General features: G+C 37.8%; 2 protein-coding genes and 1 long non-coding RNA gene across 6 annotated transcripts in view; 2 read left to right on the forward strand and 1 right to left on the reverse strand.

The window, feature by feature from the left end:
* Positions 1-8252, forward strand: part of LOC121944473 (aminopeptidase O (putative)) — a 97072-nt gene extending 88820 nt beyond the window's left edge. For all 4 annotated transcript variants that reach the window (XM_042488271.1, XM_042488276.1, XM_042488272.1 and 1 more), the window contains one exon: positions 8161-8252. The gene's annotated coding sequence lies outside the window, so the exon portion shown is untranslated. The remainder of the gene's footprint in view (positions 1-8160) is intronic.
* LOC121944475 lies at positions 8253-8763 on the forward strand. Its single transcript, XR_006105910.1, has 2 exons — positions 8253-8568; positions 8601-8763. It is a non-coding gene; the product is annotated as an uncharacterized LOC121944475 (long non-coding RNA).
* A 1722-nt stretch (positions 8764-10485) lies between these two features.
* Positions 10486-20834, reverse strand: part of fancc (FA complementation group C) — a 38049-nt gene continuing 27700 nt past the window's right edge. The window contains exons 10-15 of the mRNA XM_042488278.1: positions 20697-20796; positions 18547-18622; positions 16799-16901; positions 13832-14006; positions 12381-12593; positions 10486-10731 (exon numbers count right to left, since the gene is read on the reverse strand). Of these exons, the coding sequence (XP_042344212.1) occupies positions 10486-10731; positions 12381-12593; positions 13832-14006; positions 16799-16901; positions 18547-18622; positions 20697-20796 (913 nt within the window). The remainder of the gene's footprint in view (positions 10732-12380; positions 12594-13831; positions 14007-16798; positions 16902-18546; positions 18623-20696; positions 20797-20834) is intronic.

The raw sequence follows: 20834 nt of genomic DNA on the forward strand, positions 1-20834 counted from the left end.
GTCAACAGACAGACATAACAGACAGATGTAGACATAATACCTTAAAAAATCCGTAAAATAGTATGATGTCAAAGATAGCATAAAAAGACCATGCTATAGCATGTCATCAAAAATGTCACAAAAAAAGTCATACTATGGTATGTCATCCAAAATAGCATAAAATGTCATCCAGATTAGCATATAAAAGTCATATTATAGTATGTCATCGAAAATAGTATACAAAAATCCTATAGCAGTATGTGGTCAAAAATATTACAAAAAAGGTCATATTAAAGTGTGTTGTCCAAAATAGGATTGAAAAGTAATAGTATAGCATGCTGTCAGAAATAGCATAAAAAGACATATTATAGCATTTAGTCCAAAATAGCCTAAAATAGTCATACTATTGTGTGTCGTCCAAAATAGCATGAAAAAGTCATACTGTAGAGTGTCATCGAAAATATTACAAAAAGCCATACTTTAGTATGTCGTGCAGAATAGCATATAAAAGTCATACCATAGAATGTTGTCCATAATAGCCTAAAACAGTCATAGTATAGCATGTTGTCCAAAATACCATAAATAAGTCATACATAAGTATGTCATTCAAAATAGCATACAAAAGTCATGTAACTGTATGTGGTCAAAAAATAGTATGTTGATCAAAGTACCATAAAATAGTCATACTATAGTATGTCGTCCAAAATAGCAGAAAAAGTCATACTATAGCATGTCGTCCAAGATATCACAAAAAGTCATACTACAGTATATGGTCCAAAATTGGATAAAAAAGTCAAACTGTACTATGTCTTCCAAAATAGCATAAAAAGTCATAATAAAGTATTTTGTTCAAAGACCCATAGAATAGTCATACTATAATATGCTGTCCAAAATATCACAAAGGAGACATACCATGCAATGTCCTCCATAGTAATGTAAATAAGTCATACAATAGAATGTCATCCAAAATATCACAAAAAAGTCACACTATACTATGATGTCCAAAATAGCATAAAAAAGTACAGCATGTCGTCAAAAATATCATTAAAAAGTTATAGTACAGCATGTTGTCGAAAATAGCATAAAAAAGTCATGCTATAGTATGTTGTCCGAAATATCACCAAAAATCGATACTATAGTATGTGGTCCGAAATAGGATAAAAAAGTCATAGTATAGCATGTTGTCCAAGATAGCATAAAAAGTAATACTATAGTTTGTTGTCCAAAATATCACAAAAAAAGTTATAGTACAGCATGTCGTCAAAAATAGCATGAAAAATTTATAGTACAGCATATTGTCGAAAATAGCATAAAAAAGTCATACTTTAGTATGTCGCCAAAAATATTTAAAAAAAATGTCATAGTACGGTGCAGCATCCCAAATAGCCTTTAAATTTAATTCAATCGTAAGTTGTACAAAATACGACATATTTTTTAGTTTAGTTTAGTAGGTCATGCAAAATATCACTAAAATGTCATGTCATCCAAAGTAGTCTAAAAAAGTCACGCTATATTATTATATAGTATGTGGTCCAAGATATTACATAAAATTCATAGTATAGTATGTAGTGCAAAATATCACAAAACAGTCATACTATAGTATGTCTTCCAAAATAGTATAAAAAGTTATACTTTAGTATGCGTCCAAAACGGCATAAAAAAGTCATACTATAGTTTGTCGTCCAAAATAGCATAAAAAAGTCATACTACAGAATTTTGTCCAGAATAGCATATCATAGTTATTCTTCCAGAATAATACATATCAAATTTATAGTACAGAATGTTGTCCAAAATACCATGCAAAAGTGTGGTCCAAAACAATATAAAGTCATACTACAGTATGTCATCCAAAATATTTTTAAAAAGTCATAGTAGAGCATGTCGTAAAAATAGCACAAAAAAGTCACACTACAGTATGTTGTCCAAAACAAAACGTGTCATAATGTAGTATGTCGTCCAAAATAGGACAAAAAAATTCATACTATACTATGTCGTCCAAAATATTTTTAAAAAGTCATAGAACAATGCATGAGAAAATCCCATAAAATATCAAATATCAATCACAAAATATCACAAAACAGTCATACTATAGTATGTGGTTCAAAATCTAGCAAAAAATGTCATAGCACAGTATGTCGTTCAAATTAGCATGAAAGTCGTACTATAGTATATCGTCCAAAATAGCATAAAAAAGTCATACTATAGTATGTTGTCCGAAATTCATAAAGAACAAAATATCACTAAAAATGTCATTTTATACTATGTCGTACAAAATAGGATTAAAAAACAGTCATGCTATAGTATGTCATCCAAGATAGCATTAAAAACTAGCATTTTGCAAGTATAGCAAGTATTTTGTTCAAAATGGCATAAAAATGTCATACTTTAGTATGTCATTCTAAATATCATAAAATAGTCATAGTATAATATGTCATTTAAAAAGACACAGTAGAATACGTCAGGAAAATATCAAACTCGAATAACCGCCACAGGTTGATGTTTTTGCGAAATTTGAAGACATTACTTTAGTGCGTCCTAGAGATATTGCGCTCACATGGTTGGATGGCCAGATGGCCAGGTGTACAGACAACCTGAAAACATAATTCCTCCGCTCTCAGCCATCGCTGGCATTACGGCATAAAAAATAAAGACAGAGAGAGGATCTTGTTCTTTCATGTCTGGGCCGTGAGGGTTCCTGGCGTGCTGATTTGTGACTTATGATAAAATCACATTGCCAGGGATTACCACACAGCCCTGACCCAGCCGGCTACTATGGCAACCATAGCCCCAGCTATACACACACACACACTCATGCACACCCGTTCGTCCCCCAGAAACTTAAAACTAAAGAAGACATGATTATCCAAGAGTGTGTGATTGTGTTTGAGTTGATGGTTTAGAGGTGCAGGAAGGAAAATGGATGATGAGGGAGCCAGAGGGTCTTGACGTGGGTGTTTTGTCTGTGTGTGTGTGTGTGTGTGTGTGTGTGTGTGTGTGTACACACATCAGTACAACAGATAGGTTTTGTATCCTCTCTCCAGCCAGGCACAGAGCTTAGCTGATTGGTGAACAGTGATTGATTTCCTCTTTGTTCACAGTGGCTAAGTTCTGCACCTGAGGAGAGCATGACCCAGACAAGCAGACAAAGGAGGACAATAAGCGCATGTGTGACAAAAAGAGGGATAGCAGAAAATGTTCTTTTTTTAGTTTTTACAGTGTGTGCTTGTGCTTTTGTGTGCACACAGTTGAATTCAGTTTTCTAATATGTGTTTGTACAATTCAGTCACAGAACTCCTCAACCTTTGTCCTTTACTGTTTTCTGACTCCTTGGCTGATTGTCCTGCATCCTTCCCCTCTTTCTCTTATCTCATTTTACTCTCTTCCTTTTCCTGCATTTTTCCTTAATTTGGTCTAACCTCAGTCAAAAAAACTCTCCTCTCCTCCACTTGCGTGTCTGTAAAACTTTCCACTGAGACGTTCTCACTCAAAAGAATTAAATACACAAGCCTCCTTGCAAATTCAAAACCTGCAACATTACTAATGAGCGCCGCTCTACGCTCTCCCGCCTTGCCTGTTCTTTCTCTCGTCTTTCATCTTTCTTCCTTGCTCTCCACTTCCACCTCTGTGCTTCTGCCTCCTTTTAGTTACAGTAGTATGAAAGATAATCTAGCAGATGATGGTGGTTTGCACGCTCTGTAGTTCCAGCGAAGGTGAGAGCCAAGTACCTCAGGAGAGAGACTGTACTTGCAGTACTAATGAGGCCTGGGGAGACCCAAACGCTGCCTAATGCTGCTGACAGATATTTCATCAATCCGGGAGCACTGGCTTCCATCATCACCCTCATCATAATCATTGCCCTTCATCTCCACTATTCTCTCTTTCTTACAGCAGACACTCAGTACTCTGTATGGTGCATAAATTTCAAGTGTTGTGTTGTCTCAAATCAAACACAGCTGTTTTGCATTTACTAAAAATGGCAGCCGTGCCATTTGACCGTGATTAATGCATGTAAATGTATATATAAATACATTGATAGTCATAGCATACTGGTTTAACTTTAACTTTACCACTGTATACTAAAAACAAATGTTTAAATATGTTCACCCTTGCTTGATCATGTCTTGTGGCTTTTAGCAGCACAGACAATTTAATTTGATTAATTCCGTTTTTGAGCTGTGCGTTTTTTTGGGTTTTTTTTTCCCCTAAGGGCACTTTGCATAATCCCACCCTACTGTGTTGTGATTGGCTAGTACTCATCACATCAATGTGTTAAGGGCAGACACAGTTAGGGCAAAGACGTCATGACTAGGCTAAAGACTCTTGAAAAATAAATAGCACATTAGCAGCTCCTCCATTTCCTTAGTGTATTGCATTGTGGGAGAATAGGGTCCATTGATAGCACATAATTGGCTGCATTTAGTGTGTACACTGCAGTTTGAGTGTAGTTAATTTTGTAAGTATACTCCAGTAATTACAGTAGTTTGGATCTGGAACACCCTGTCTTGCTTCATGAGCATTTTGAAGGAATAGTTTGACATTTTAGGATATCAACTTGCTTTCTTGCAGAGTTGGATGCGTAGATGGATATCAGTCTCATATCTGTATGTTCGATATTAAGTATGGATGAATCAATACTGGATGTTTTAGGACAATACCTTTTTTGATATTTTGTAGATGAAGAAATCTGAAAACAAAATGTTTTTGCCAATAGTATTCTTGTTTTTTTTTTGACTGAATTCTTTATACATATTGAGAAGAAAATTCTACAGTTGAAAAATCAACTTGTCAGTGACCTTTGCTGCACAGGCTGTTTACATTGACACTGTGTCTTTATTGCCTTAAACCTAATTTGACATTTCCTTAATGTAATTTCCTGTAAGTAACTTATCAGCCGACATTTACACCAACATCGATATATCAGCTATAAGGCGATTAACATCCACTCAATCGGCTTTCCGTCATTTTATTTGTATGTGTTTTAACTCTCAAGAAAGCATATTTCCAAAATTGTCAAACTCTTCCTTTAATTTAACATTTGAGTTGAGATACAGCAGGGTAACTAGTAGAAATAAGGGTGACAGGGTCTGCAGGAAATCAGTAGTAAAAATCATCCTTTAAAAACACTTAAAAGGCTTCAGTTTTTAACTTTAAATCACTTTGGCAGTGAAAAGTGCCGTCCATGCATCCCTGGCTGATATGTATCGATTTCTGATCTAATCTCAGTCTGAGGAAGCAGAGATACAGAGATCCATAAAGCAGACAGATTCTCACTGAACATGTTTCCTCACTGGAAAGGCAAACAGAAGTTGGAAATGTTGCAACGATTTTAGAGCTTTCAATCATTTACGGATGTCAGTTTCACTTTATCGGGACGATTAAGTGTTTCTAAAGTGGATTTACTGTGCGATATAAGCTTCTATTGTTTCGTCTCAGAGAAACAAAAGGCTGTGATCCTGTAAAACACCCACTGATAACAAGGAAAGCAGGAATTGTCAATTAGGTCACACCACACGCTTTGTTTTCAAGTGTTACAGTGTGTGCTGCTTAGAGAGGGTTCCCAAATTAGTCAAGATAAGCTTTAATCAAGGAAACACGATTTAACAAGCGAAGGACAAACTTTCTCAGCAACATGAGCAGGTTTATCATGCAAGTTTCTATTTAGCATGCCCTGTCTGCCAACACAATGATCAATAAATCTCAGTCTGTCTCACTTGTCCAAAGAACTGGATTCGTTTGGGGACTGTTACACAACGTCCATTTGCATCTTCCTAACAAACAAAAAGTTTCCCAGAAAAGTTCTTACTAAGAGCATTCATCATCCAAGCTGTCAATAACTCCAGCTGGACAACATGCACAGAATAAATCATGTATGACTGAGACCTTTAAGTTTGAAACACTGACCCACAGTGCTAACCTTTGCTATAATTTGGGTGTAGTCCACTGTTATACCAGCTAATTTTAATGCAAAGCTAAACCGTTCTGGACAGATCGTTCCCTTATCAAAACAGTGACAGATGGCTGGAAATGTATTTTAGAAATGGTCAGTCTTTTTTTGGCAATCAGAATATGAGGCGTACAGAGGTATTATAGCGCTCTATATTCACAGCGACAAAATGGCGACTAAACGAGGACAGATGTGTGAATTAGAAATGAGGGCCATGTGGAGCCTGCCATTTTTAGACCTATATTTAGGGCCTGTTAAAAGAGTAATGACCATCAAAGGCCTGTAAAAGAGAGGAATTGCCATCAGAGCCCATATCTAAAAGGTGATTTATTACACTCTAATGGGAGGGAAATGGTTCTCTGCACATCAAAGGACAAAGCAACATCGTATAAAGACGCCGAAAATAAACTTATTCGGCCCACACCACCCACACCGTCTTCTCTTCACACATCTGAACTTGACTGATTGTCTCTTTAATGTCAAGCATATTTTAGGGAGCTGTTGCATTAGATTCTAATTCAAAATATATGTTGGCAACTTTTTCAGTTTTAAGTGATGCAATATGTTTGCATGCCACTCACAGAAAATGCTGGAATGTGATTTTGATGGATTTATAGTTGGGTTTTTTATGACCAGACTCCTGAAATAGTCTCACAAGCTTTTTTTATGCCAACAATGTACCGATACTTTTGGATAGCTCCCACTCTCTTGCAGTGGTCTCACTGACACTGTTGTGAGATTTTCTATCGTGTCAACCACACCTTTCACCAGCTAGTGAAATCCAAAAATCTCAACTGTTTAAATGAACATAGAGCAGTATGGTTTCTTGTGGGTTTGGCAAAGCGGAACGTTGCCTTAACACACAGTCTGAGTTGGCATTGCTTTTTCCATCATTATAGACCAAAAAAAAAAAAGGAAAGGGGGGGGGGGTTGTGTTCATAGCTTGCCAGTGCTTCGTGAGAAAGAGAGAAGAGAGATTTGGGCTCGGCTTCCTGTGCCTACTGAGCTGATAATCAGTCCTATAGAACCACTGGCTCAGTTCAGCAGGAACAGGAGTCCAGTCCACTCACCATCGAACCAGAAGCAAACACAAGCACTGGTCCCTACAGACTTTTAACGAACTATACGCAAGAGCCAATTAGAGGTTGTGGAAAAAATGTATTCACGTAAATATCGAGATTTTGGGGGGGGGGGGGGGGGGGTAAGGTCATTATTACAGAGGTAACAATTATTGTTAGCTACTTTTACACAGACATCGCGCTATAGGGCAGCAACCAAGTCCCTTCTTTGAACTGTCTTTGCATTTTTACACAGAAGCAGACGACAGCAGCATCATTCCACGACAGTGTGTATTTATACGCTTTAATCAAAAGAGGCATAACAGACATGACACGTAACAAAACAGCGTCGACCCTCCGATTGACTTGGAACTTGTAGAGCTGACAAATTAGTTGTCTGTATTATCTGTCATCATCAGCTTACTGTACACAGATCTATTGCTAAAATGATTTGTTGCTTAGTAGATTAGTTAATTGCCGGAAAAAAATACTGTAAGAATTTTTTCACTGGATAAATATTTGTGAATATTTGTGTTTTTGTCTGTCTTACATGACTGTAAGTTGGGTATCTTTGAGTTTTGAACTGTGGGACTGACAAATCAAGCAATGGAAGGACTAGGATTGGGTTTCTGGTAACATTTTTTACTATTTTCTGACAATTTATAGAATATACAATTGATTTTTTAATGATTAATAACTGTGAAATGAATACTTAAGGTGGAGGGCACGCACAACCAAAAAACTTTTACAGGTGCTGGATAAAAAAAACAAAAACTAAGTGAGTTTGCTGATCTTCTGTTTGATAATAAACGTTACATGAAAGCTCACAACTATCTATCAAAAATGCTATTATTTAGTCAACATTTTAAACACATTTTTTGGTAACGCATCCAACACCAATACTGATCGGGTTCTGTGTCTTTGGCTTCATCTGAACATCTGAACTAGATTATTTATCTTGACCGAACGAACACACACACACACACACCACACACACACACACACACAAACACACACACACACACACACACACACACACACACACACACACACACACACACACACACACACAAGTCTTCAGTGGCTTATCAGGTAGATACCAACAGTTCAGCTAAAGGATTGCAGATATCTATAAAATGTTCCGTAATACTCAGATCTGAACATATCTTTCTCTTCCAGATTGCCGACTACAGACGGAGATGACAGGAGTTTGGAACGCAAGGCGTAAAGGGTCCACGCTCACCTCCTCTTCCTCTATAGGAGAGGCTACAGCAGTGTGAACACCAAAAGGCTCTTACTCTACAGCCAAAGGCAACTGGCAAAGTTTAGAGTACAGCAGCTTTTTCCATTTAAGTCTAAAGAAATTGGCACAAGTTAACCAATTGCATTACAAGCTGTTTCTAGTGATATGCAATGTTGTTGTCAACATTAGCCCTGCAGTGAAAATGACATAATTTCACTTGTTTTAAAAGATACTGGGGAAAGAGAGATATGTCATTGATAGAAATGCTATACCTCAATCCATGTTGAAGAACCTTAGCTGCTGTGTTTAAGTTAGTGTGTGTGTGTGTGTGTGTGTGTGTGTGTGTGTGTGTGTGTGTGTGTGTGTGTGTGTGTAGGTGTAGGTGTAGGTGTAGGTGTGACTTCATGTCTGTTTAGTCTGAAGGCATGATCTGGTTCTTAAGAGTTTAGACAGGAAATACTTTGAGGTTTTTATACATAACAAATTACTTCACTCTGGGCATAAACAACAGTGGAAAATATACAACCGACATCTCTTGGGGCATTTCTTTACGTGTAAACAATGTTTTTTTTTAACTGCTGTATAAACAAATACTAATGGTTAACTTTTTTTCTTTTGTATTTTATGTTAAGATTTTTGATATGTTCAAGGTAAAATAAATGTTCTCTTGAAATAAGTGCATGCCTTTTTTAAGCTAATTCCATCACTGAAGGAGCAAAACATATGAATAAAATGTTTGTGACATTTATACAGATTTTATTTGCAGCTAGGTACATATAACCATATTGACTTTTCAGATTTCATTGGCATAATCTATCAGGACAGGGGTGAAATACAAGTTAATATTTTCTTCACAAACCTAATGAGAAACATTTAGATAAGATTCTGTGTTAAAGAAGGTTACTGCATAAACTGCTCTGATGTATGATGCTACACAACAATTTCCCCTCCTTCCTTCAAATCCTTAAACTGAGACCTGTATCAACGCAACGTCCTAACATTTAGTAAAACAGGATGGCATGAAACCTTCCACCTCTGCAGTGAACGCTGAACAAACAAGCTGAAAAAGGCAAACATTCTTCATGAATTGAAGTCGTTGGAGTCTGCAAATAACAACAGCAAAACTATATCAAAACAACCTTTTACAAACCCACACAAAAGTCCTGCAGTTTAGTTTCACGTATCCAGCCTTCTGCTCAGTACTTTCCAAACACATGCATTTTCCATAAACCTTACTTTTTAAAACACTTCCACCTATGAGTAGCACAAACTGAGCGGCACACTGAGCACGTGCATGCATATGAGCTCGGCTTGAGCAGAGTTTAAATGCACGCATGTGCTGAGGGATGTTACTTGGCCGTGCATAAAACTGCAGAGTTTTATGGGGTTTACTTCAAGTCATAAAAAAGGTTTTCAATTTTTGGATTCTTTTTTTAACAAATTCAACGTAACACACGGTGAGTAATTAATACAAGAAGTATTCCTTTAAAGGAGGAAAACTGATCAGCACATAAATCAAGTACATCATGTACCAAACTGAAAACAAAATGTCATTCTGCGTGATGCCAAAAATCTCAATAATTGCTTCGACAGCAAAGGAAATGTAAATAAACAGTTTGCAGTCTGTCCAGCTCCTGCAGCAGTCAGTCAGTAGTCTTAAAGTCTGTTATGTTGAATCACAAGTTGGGTATTCTCAAATGTTTGGCTCCAGGGGTATTTTTAAATGTCTGCACTTACAATTATGAATCAAGCACAAAGGACAGAGAGTCCTTTTACATCTTAATGAATAACAAAGCAAATAAAATAGCAAATTTTATCGTATCTTCATTGTGGCAATTTTCTTCATGTAAACATTTTAACATCAAACACAAATAGTATTCATACAAACATAACTAGCGTTTGGTTTTCCTGTCCCTCAAACCTAAATGTCTTTCAGTTGGCATATGTACTGTGAAGGATTTATATTGTAAGACAATTATGAGTGGGAGGATTCTGACACGTTGTACGCGCTGCTGCTTCTTTGCAGTGTGATCTGTCACTGCTCAAGTGTCCTTGTGGGCCTTGTAGTTATGTTATGTGTGTGTGTGCGTATAATTGCAGCCTCTCCACATAATCTGTCCTCGCTGTGCTGTTTTGACACACTCCTGTCATTGCACTGCAGCGTATCTGCACAAGAGCGAGCTGGCTATTTGTCATTCTGCAAAGGTGCCCTGAAAAAACCCTGAGCCGAGGATGAACTCACTGCTGCGTGACTCTGTGCATTAATTTGTGTGTGTGTGTTTGTGTGTGTATGCGCTCTCACCTGTTTTAGAGTGTGTGAGCGTGTGTGCCTGGTTCTCGGCAGGGTTCGTTGCTGCACGCATATGTGTTAGTGTGCTGTGAAGTGCCTTGATCCTGAGATGAACTCCGTTAGCGTTGTTTGATGAGCAGCTTCCTTCGTTGAAACTGAGTTCCAGAGAGCTGAGAAGACGCGCTGCTTCATCAACCAGACCAGATTGATCCACCACCTGGACTTACACACACAACGACAGAAAGAATATTGCTCATATTGCTACACAAAAATGGTATCTGAAAAGGCATCATTATTTCAAAACAATATTATTTCAAAAAGATATAGTACATGGTATAATATGGTACAAATTATAACAACACTTAATATAATTATAGATATGTACTCAAACCCATCTAAATATTTTGAATACTTAGAGTCTGAGATAAATGGACAGAGATTTTGGATAAGAAATAACTCAATTACCTCTAAGAATAAAAGTCTGTATAATTAAGATGTTAAAGGTTTGATTTTATCTCCCCAGTGTTATACTTATGGATTACCTGTGTATTAGTGATTTTAATTTTTTTTCACATTGTGTACTTGATGCTGCATCTCATCTTTCCCTTGACGATCTTGACAAAATTTAATTAGTAAATGCATTACGGTTTAATATGGCAAGTGCCTTGATCAAGCCCCTCAGAGGGGTTTTTCGCATTTGACCATAACATTTCTGTTGCTCATGTACTAATTTGTATTTTCATTTATTTGTTTATTTAACATATGTGTAAACAAACTAAACTAAAATACCTAACATTCAATGTAAAATTAAATTTATTATTAAGGCAAACCAAAACAGAAGTTTAATTTAGTGTTTTTTTCTGTCAAAACCACCTTAGTGTAAAACACGTGCCTAAAATGTGAGTGTTATCGTGCATTAAAAGTTTATTTGAACTTTTGCATTTTAAACAATAACATAGACATTATACTTTGTTTTCACTTAAAGGAACCTTTCATGTATATCACAGACCTAAAAATGTATGTTCGTGCAGTGGGTTTTTACCAAGTGGACCTTGTGGTGCAACGTTTGAAGGTCAAGAATGACCTCAACTTTTCCCCTCCTCATGTTTCTAAATGGTGATATTGTTGGCACCGATGTTGCAAAGACAACCTCTCACTCCACCACTTTGTTTTTCTCAGAGCCAACACAGGACAATATGCATTTGATCTTCCACAGTTAACACAATAGTGTCTATGTCTGCCATTTGTGCTACAGCAATGAACTTACACTGATACTCTTTGGTAACTGGGCTTAGCTACCGATAGCTGCCGGGAAAGACAAAAGCACTATCCTCCTGCTTGGGCGCACAATGTTTGACACAGATTTTGAGCTATTAATTGAGCCTTTATTTTCCCAGGAGATTGTACCCAGTGGTAGACAGAGTTGCAGAGTTTAAAGCAATACTTAAAGAAAACCAATCTAAATGCAGATGGTGTCATTATTTTCTAGCCACTACATAGCACAGTCAACATTTACTTCATAATGATAAGTGAAAAAAAAAAAACGTATTAATTTTAACCAAAAAAATATGAAAAGTTCTTCATCAACATCCATAACTTCCTGCCAAGGAAGATTGAGTGATACAGGCTCCAAAAAAGCAATATATTGGAACTTGTGGTTAGATTTTTTTTGGTCAGCTGCTGTTTTCATGGTCAAAAATGAAATTCAAGTGCCATGTATTTGCAAATTATCTTGTAGCAGACCAAAATCAACAATGAATCACAATGTGCAAAACTGTCTAACCAGGGGATGCGTGGAACATGAATTGGGAAATTACTGAAAACAGATTTTTTGGAGGAGAAAGAAAACAGATTCTGTTTCCTCACCGTCTGTAAAATGTCTGTTGATCCGCTCAGCGATTGTTGAAAGAAAACACCAAAGTTGACTAAGAGGTTCAGGATCAATAATGGAGACTGTGATGATTGCTGAGGTTGTGTTGACAGCAGCGTGATCAACGACTGCAGACGGCCAACAGGAAGAGGACGAGCTGAGACCAAGAACAGGGAGCGTAGGTGGTCCCATGCTTCTTTGACACATACCTGGAACCACATAAGACATGATAAATTTCAGTTCAGCCGACAGATGTTTACTTATAAATCGCTCTGAAACCAACCCCATTGTTTTAAGTATTTTTCCTACTAATAAAAATCAATAGATTAGTAATTCACAAATGATGAACAAACGCAACCCCATGTGAGCTGATCTTAAACTCGTAATGGGAGAGACAGCGGCGACGACTGTGAGTCTCCTAGGGTTACGAGAGGAGGCGGACAAACAGGAGACAGAGAGATGAAACTCGGGCCAGCTGGCCAGACACTCACTGAGAAATCAATACTACATCACCCTTTTCACCCGGCTCCCTTCCTCATCTGTATCTCTCTCTCTTTTCTCTCTCTCTCTCTGTCCTCGCTTCTGTCTCATTCTCTCCCGCTCAGCTCATCCATAATTTATTCTTTAATGTATTCTATTTCTTTCTCTGTTTTTTCTCTATAGCTTTCAACAACACATCTGCCAAGAGCAAATGGACAGACCATCCACATTGTTATGTTGTTGAGTTATGATACACACTACTTCCTCTTCCCGTCATATCAAATAAAGTTCAGTATGTCAATACAGAAACGTTGTCAGACCAAACACTTCTGGGGACTCCCCGAGAGGAATTGCCTGCAAGGAATCGCTGCCAAAAACTACATACCTTCAAAGGCTTTTTTTTCTGTGTGCATTCACACCACCAATAAGAATGCTTAAGTAACGTAAGCCAGCCTACACGTATCTCGCTTAGCAGAGTCAAAATTACGTTGTATTTCCCACATTGCGTCTATGTGCAGTAAGGCCATGACTTCACTGTTTGTCCAACTGTCTGTTTTTCTTCAATTTTTGTTGTTACAAGCTGTTGTTTATGGTTTTTGTTTAGTGCCGTCTGCTGTTTACACGGCTACAATTTTTAATTTTTTTTTTTAAGTGGTAGTTTCCAGTGCTACATTGGCTGTGCTCAACCAATCAACATACATTGGTATTTTTAAGCCCCTATTTCAGAGTTGGTATCACTCTCTTCCAGCACAAGAGAAACCATGAGTGATGCAAATGTATGGTGATTGGTCCAGATTTCTTAAGGCTTTGTCAGCCGTTATTTTGAAAATCTTGTTAGCTATGTAAACAACAGGCACCATGAAACTCAAACAACAGCTCATAACAGAAAAAATGAAAGAAGACTGACAGCTTTAAAAACTAGTTAAATAAAATAATTTCTCTCTCTTTTTTTTAGAGAAATTCTTACCAACTGAAAGGTTCTGCGGTGCCCCCTGTTGGTGGGATGGTAGTAGAAGTTCAGCAGCCACAGGAGGGCGCCACAGTCCTCAGGTCCTGATGTCACCAGCAGCCGCACAGCTACCTGCACCCAGTGGGCGCAGTGGACCAGCAGGAACCAGGCCTCAAACACTTTATAGTGCCCCCTACAGGACAGGTGGAGAAACAATTCTTAATACTAAAGGTAGAAAGCGGCCTTAACCAGGAATTGTGGGATCTGAAGGATTTTTCTGTGCTGCTGCAGTGGAAGTGCATGGACAAATGACTCTGCAGCACACCAGAGGACATAATTATACCAGCACATGCTGCATGGACTGCAATTAAAAAAGGAACTGAATAATTTATAGCAAAAATCATCAATTGTCAAACTTAAAAATTAAAAGACTCTGGGAACATAAGTGGACCTTGTGATAAGACTTTCTGTAAAATCAATTATCTTTGTGCAATTTCAGTTTGTAATGTTGGGTCACAAACAGAGCATTATAGTGGAACTACCAGATCATATAAGGTCGCAGTGCTATAAACAGATTTTATTATCTATAAACTAAGGTGATTTGGGTGGTCTACTTTAGTTCCTAAATAGCCTGACACTTCCCAGCTGCAATTTTTCTCTCCAGAGTATGTGTGTAAATATGTACAACTTTCTCCTTTTCAAGTTCTACCCCAAAGTGCGGTTGTAAAAAAAGGGCTAGTAACTGTCCGCCCAGTAATTTAGTTATTGCCCCAACAATTAAAAAAAAAACAAACTTGGCCATAAAGGAGAGCAAGGGGAGATATATAAATACATTTTGACAAATTGGCATGACTGCTGTTTGCCAATGACATGCATCTGTGATGTTGTTTTACCAAAGTTTTCATCAAACACTGTGGTTTCCAGTTGCCACACAAATCCTCGAAAAACAGGCTGCCTGGGGTCATTTGTGTCATAAGAGTTTATTAATGAGCCACAACTCTGAGTGTCTGCCAGTACTATTAGTCCTGCCCCCACTGACAGTAACAATGGAAGATCAAAAAGAGACAAAGCTCTCAATTAGATCTGATTCAGAATTAGAGACTGAAGCTCATTATTTGTTCACAGTGTTGATGTCACACGGAGGGACAGCTGTGATTGGCTCTTTCAACTGGTGATATTTCAGCACATAAAGAAATGAGCAAACAGCGATGAGCATCCGTTTTCTGCTTTAATAGCACTAAATCCCAAACTAGAAAATCCAACCTGAATCTTGACGAGTTTTGTTTTGTTTTTGAATCTAATACCACTTCTTTAAAGTCCATGGTCAGAATCAAGTGAGGGATGACACACCACAAAAAGGGGTAGCAAATGTAAGAATGTTACCAGCGCTTAGATGATGAGTCACTGTCACAACTGAAAATTAAGTCTTACTAGTTTTTAAGCTAAGAAGACAAATATTTCCTGGTCCTTTGTACTTATATAGAAGTGAATGAAAGGGTAAATTTAATCTGGTGTGCAATTTCTTTTGTGCTTTTTGGATTTTGACTTACTGTGGTTATACACACCCTGGCTCTCTCAATTTTTTGTCTTTCTTTGAGTCCATCGGTTTCTTTTTCTGTCTTCTGTGTCCAGCTTATCAAATGCCAAGATTTCTTCCCTTTCTTTTTCTCATATGATACCTAAGAGAATATCTTTGTAGTCTGTTCTTTTGGTGGAGATGTCACTTTCAGATCTGGAAGACTATGATGGGTGCTTTTCCCCATATCAGACAATTGATAGACAAGAATTTAAGGGAGACACTACAGGTGAATAGAATAAAGCTAATAGGTATCATCATAAAAATTCCCCAGTTAATTTCATACATTAAAATAATTTTATTTTGTATTACAGACTTTCTGTATGTTTAATTATGCAAATCAGGCATTAACTAATTAAATATGCACCTTTTGCGTATATTTGCGGAACAGAAATCTGAACTCACATAAAAACCTAAATGGGTATTTGGGGTGTTTTTCGTCCAGTAGTCTGAAAGAAGATAAAAATCTCAAAATAAGAGACGTGTATGAAAAAAAGGTTTTTGCCTGTAGCATGTTAATCAGTAATAAAAATAAGTGTTAGTTGCAGCCTGAAAGAATAAAGAGAGAGGACATAGTTGTAGATTTTTTTAAAATGTAAAACAATGTCTGCAAGTTTTGCAAGATGGACTTTAGGTCCAGAGAGAGAGCTGCAACAGAGTTAAATAGAGGCACACAGCTGCAACAGCGAGACTGTAACTTGAAGTTAGAAGAGCGATAAGGATCTCTCTCTCGAATTTCCCTAATACCATCATTAGGGGTTTCTTCCTCATCTCCCCTCTTTCCCCTTGGCTCCCACATATGAACAGCAGCACCCCTCTGCAGAGCCCTGGCAGCTGCATCTTCGCTCAGAGCAACACAACATACTACTTTCCCACTGCTGGCTCACAACAATGTTTTGGGAATTTTGCATGAAGCTCCAGAATGGAGCGGTAGTGGGGATAATGGGCCCTGTTAAAAACCGCAGCTGGAGGGTATCAAGTCAGCCGTCTCCATCTCCAGGACATCAACTGCTTTCTCCTTTTTATCTGCATCCCCCGTCCTCTTTTTCCTCTAAATCAATCCAACCAAGGCTACTCACTCTCTGCTTTTCTCCATTTCATGCTAATATGAAATACTTTACCTTTGTCCACTTCCTGCTTCTTTGGATCTTTTTTTGCATTCCCTTTCTCACTCTTACCGGGCATTCCAACACTTGTTTTTCTCAACAGCTTTCTCTTTCCGAAACTAATAGCCTCTAATAAGCGCTTGGAGGAGCAACGCTGTGCACCAGGACCTCTCTGCTATGATGCAAGGGGAAAATATCTGACTAAACCACCCCCTCAACAGCAGTTAATGGAAATAAGAACACCACACAGGCATTCAGTAGGGTGGTGGAAGCAGACACACATTAACACTTTCTCACTCTAACCTGCTGCTGCTGTCTCTGTCTCCCTCCTCTTCCTCCTCTGTCAGTCTCTGTAATGAGCCACTGAGCCAGTTCAGATGATGTCTCCAAGACTCTGGAGGCATCTCTGCAAGAACAGATTGAGATCATACAGACACAATGATGACTTGTAGCACATAAATGCGCCTTTTAGAATCAATTAGTTTTCACAAAATAAAAAGTGAGCACAACAGTCAATGTTTAAGGAATAGTAAAACATTCTGGCAAACAGACATGAGAGTGGTTTCAATCAACTCAGTGTGTTCCCCAAAAAGTCTGATTACCCTGACATTAAGATACATAATACTTCAAAATAAAAGACTAAAAAAGTGAAGTAAAACACAAGTTAATTTTGCATGAAATGGTATTTATGGAAATAGCTATAATAGTCAACTTTCCAAATATCAGGCACAAAAATTTTCCAAGCAGAACTGGATAAATTTCTGTTAGTACTCAAAACTACTTTTTCCTGTTTTCCAGCTGTTATCTGTTACTGCTTATAGGCCAGAGTGGTTTTTGTCACATGCTGCATTGTTCTGTCAAAAATAACTTTCCAACCACGAACCAAATGTTGCACGAAAATCTCACATAAATGACACTTCAGGAGGTTGACAAACTAACAAATATTTCAAATGCTTCATATCTTGATCCAGGTCTGCTACCCACAGGCTATGATTTTAACAATGCTATGCTAAGTTTAAATTTATAACTTTTTTCCAGAGGAAACACTTATCATGATAAAACCTCAGATCTTCTACATTTCACAGTACCGTTTCCATTCAGTCTACGGTGAAAAATTGCCCTTCAACACACGCACACACGCACGCATGCACACACACACACACACACACACACACACGGTAATAATTAACTCAGAGTTCTGGCTGGACTCCAGTGTGTCCCTAAATGGCTCCATTCATGTAAATCATTCCTACCTACAGGCCAGTCTGGGCACACACTGATAAGCACTGCTCCACTGTGCCCCTGCACTCACCTACTGAGCATCCGTCCAACAGTAAAGATTCCCATACAAAAACACTGGCAATACATACTCAGTTAAGTCTCAGTATAGTTAAGTAAATCACAATTTGCCTCAGAGGACTTAACAGCATATGACATCCCTCTGTCCACAGAGGATAAGGAAAAATTGTCCCCAACTATTCAAAAAATTATATATATATATACAACAGGGCAGTTCAAACTGCTTTAAAGAGCAATAAAATATAAAAACATAATAAAAGATACAGATTTATAATAAAAGAGATAAGATATACAAGGTAAAATCACTTACTAAATTATGTAAAAAAAAAAAATAAAAAAAATATATTAAAACTAGCAAAAGTGCTCACCAGGGAAAAAAATACTGTTTTTGACAAAGGAGTCTGTCTATTTGGTGAAGTACTAAGCATATGACTGGATTAGTGAGACATGATTTATAATGCATGAGCTATATATAATAAGCATATAAGTATAACTTCTGTTCCACACTGTGTCAACTTCTATATTTGACATAAAACACTAAAACAATTATTAACTGTAATTGATTTGCAAGAAGAAGACCCGCAAGAGCCCACTCACAATGCGGCAGGAAAACTGTTGACACACAGTTAAAGAATACCTGAATAGACCTTTTCTCACAATACAGGGTTTTGTGCATTGTGTCAGAATGAAACACACACACACACACACACACACACACACACACACACACACACACACACACACAAACTGACCTGATGGCAGGGTCAAGAGGGGAACCAGCAGACTCTGAGGTGACCATGGGAACAAGGCCTTCAAAGATACACTCGTCTAAAACGACACAAAGCACAAATTTTCCTGAGCTCCATAAATGTAAATCATATTTCCCTCAAATCATACATCACTGTGCTCTGAAGGCCTGAAAAATGACATTTTGAATGGGAGTCTGTGTAACTGTGATACAGTAGGTGCTAATGTGTAATGCAGCGTGTAATAGGTAGCGTTTAGTGCAGTGTGACTACCGCCATTAAAACTGAGTCCACTGTAAATACATTGTAGCACTGCCATCTACTGGCTAATAGGGGTGAAAATGAGTTAAGCTACAGTCACAAAACCGTGCAGCAGGTAATACATTACACCTACATCGTTACACATATGTTGCATGGCTTTATGACAGTAATGGTTGACTTGTAAGTGCACATGATTCCCTGCTGTCACCCTGTACTGATGGAGGCCCCCTATACAACAACAGACTCATGTATATCTGAGAGAATCTGTGGGGTCTGACAGTCACTTCAGTGTTAACAGCTCCACATATTGCAGGTGTTTTATTTGTACAAAGTTATTACCCACAAATTGATGATTTAAAAGCGATTTGCATTTATTGTCTACGAGGCAGAGGAGCAAACTGTGGTGTGTGTAGTGTGAGCAGCCAGGTCCCAGCTGGAGATAAAGTGATAATGATGTGGAGGATTCATCAAATGTTAAATGATTTTGCAGGCAGAGGGGAAGTAATTGTTCATCACCCTGTGTGTGCATCTAAGCCCAGGGCACAAAAGCAACCATCATTTCACTTCCACCAAAGATGGTGGATAAGAATAATTAGACATCTGTTGCAAACTTTAGAATTTGGAGAGTTCTCATCTTCTGTGGCACTGAGCATTAAAGAGCAATATGTTTGGATTCATTGATCACCAAAGTTATCAGCAGTCAGTGATTGAGAAGCTATTTGAAAGCATGACTTTGCAAGCTACAAATTACCTCACACTGGAAGAAGCTGAGCTATACCAAATCTACCCACATGAGAAATCAAGTTTGGTAAACTAAAGGCACTGTAGTTCAAATACAGTTCCCAAACATTTTCATGGACAAAGTTTTAGACCTTTCCATGACTGTTCAAGGACCCATAATAAAATTTCCATTTTGAAAAAGCATGTGTTTCACACACACAGGAGAGTTTTACTTCCCACAACAAATGCCGCCACACCACGTCAGATCATCATCGTAACCTGTCTTAAAGGGGGAGGCTTGGCTGGTATTAGTCATGTTAGTCATGGAAAATAAACTACAAGTTTTACACTTGTGTCAAGCAGCAAATAAGGTGTTTTAGTTCATTTGCTTATTTGACATTGAATGTCTTTCGATTCAATGATTGCACATTGCAGTGTTGATGCTGAAACAATATATCGTGCAGCTCTAAGTCAACATATAGCAGAGCTACGTTATGTCAACAGCTAACTTACAGAAAATAAATTTGCTGCTATGTTACATTACGTGGAAGGTTATCCCCGGAAGATTAATTTTATTCCGCACAACAAAATTCCACGACTTTTCCAAAACTAAGGTGATTTGCTGCTTTTCTTTTTTCTAGCATAGTAAACTAAATATCTTTGGGTTTTAGACTGGTCATTCACTATTCTCTATTCTAGGAACTGAAAGGCTGGTCAATTAATCAGGAAAAAAAAGGGAATATCTAAGGTCTAGAGTGAAGAAATTAGTGGCATCTAGCGCAAGGGTTGCAGATTGCAACCAACTGAGACTTCTCCCAAGTGCCACAAGTGCAAAAGAACATGTGAAAATGCAAATAGTCTGTGTTAGGTTTGTCCTTTCTAGGCTACTGTAGAAACAACATGACGGACTCCATGGTAGAGGACCCGCTCCATATGTAGATCTAAAGTGTTCGTTCTAAGGTAAGTAAGGCACAATGACTCTGTCTTTCTGATGATAATCCACAAATAAAGACATGGCTATAAATGTTATATGCAATTTCTGACAAAATATTTCCTGAACCTAACACATTGGATCTTTAATTGATTATGACAATTATCATTATTTGTAGCCCAAAAAGAAACAAATATTTAAGCCAGACTTTTTTATCTTTTCTTGAGAAGGTTTTGAGGCCTACCTGATGCTGCAGCAGTGCCCGCTCCCTGAGGAAACACCTCGTAAAGGTTTGAATGAGATACTTCAAAGACTCATTCCCTTCAGCTTGCTTGAGCACGGACCTGTCGGACACACAAACAATTATGCTGTATGCCATTGT

The sequence above is a fragment of the Plectropomus leopardus genome, chromosome 6 (genome assembly GCF_008729295.1).
Source record: "Plectropomus leopardus isolate mb chromosome 6, YSFRI_Pleo_2.0, whole genome shotgun sequence".
Lineage (NCBI taxonomy): Eukaryota > Metazoa > Chordata > Actinopteri > Perciformes > Serranidae > Plectropomus > Plectropomus leopardus.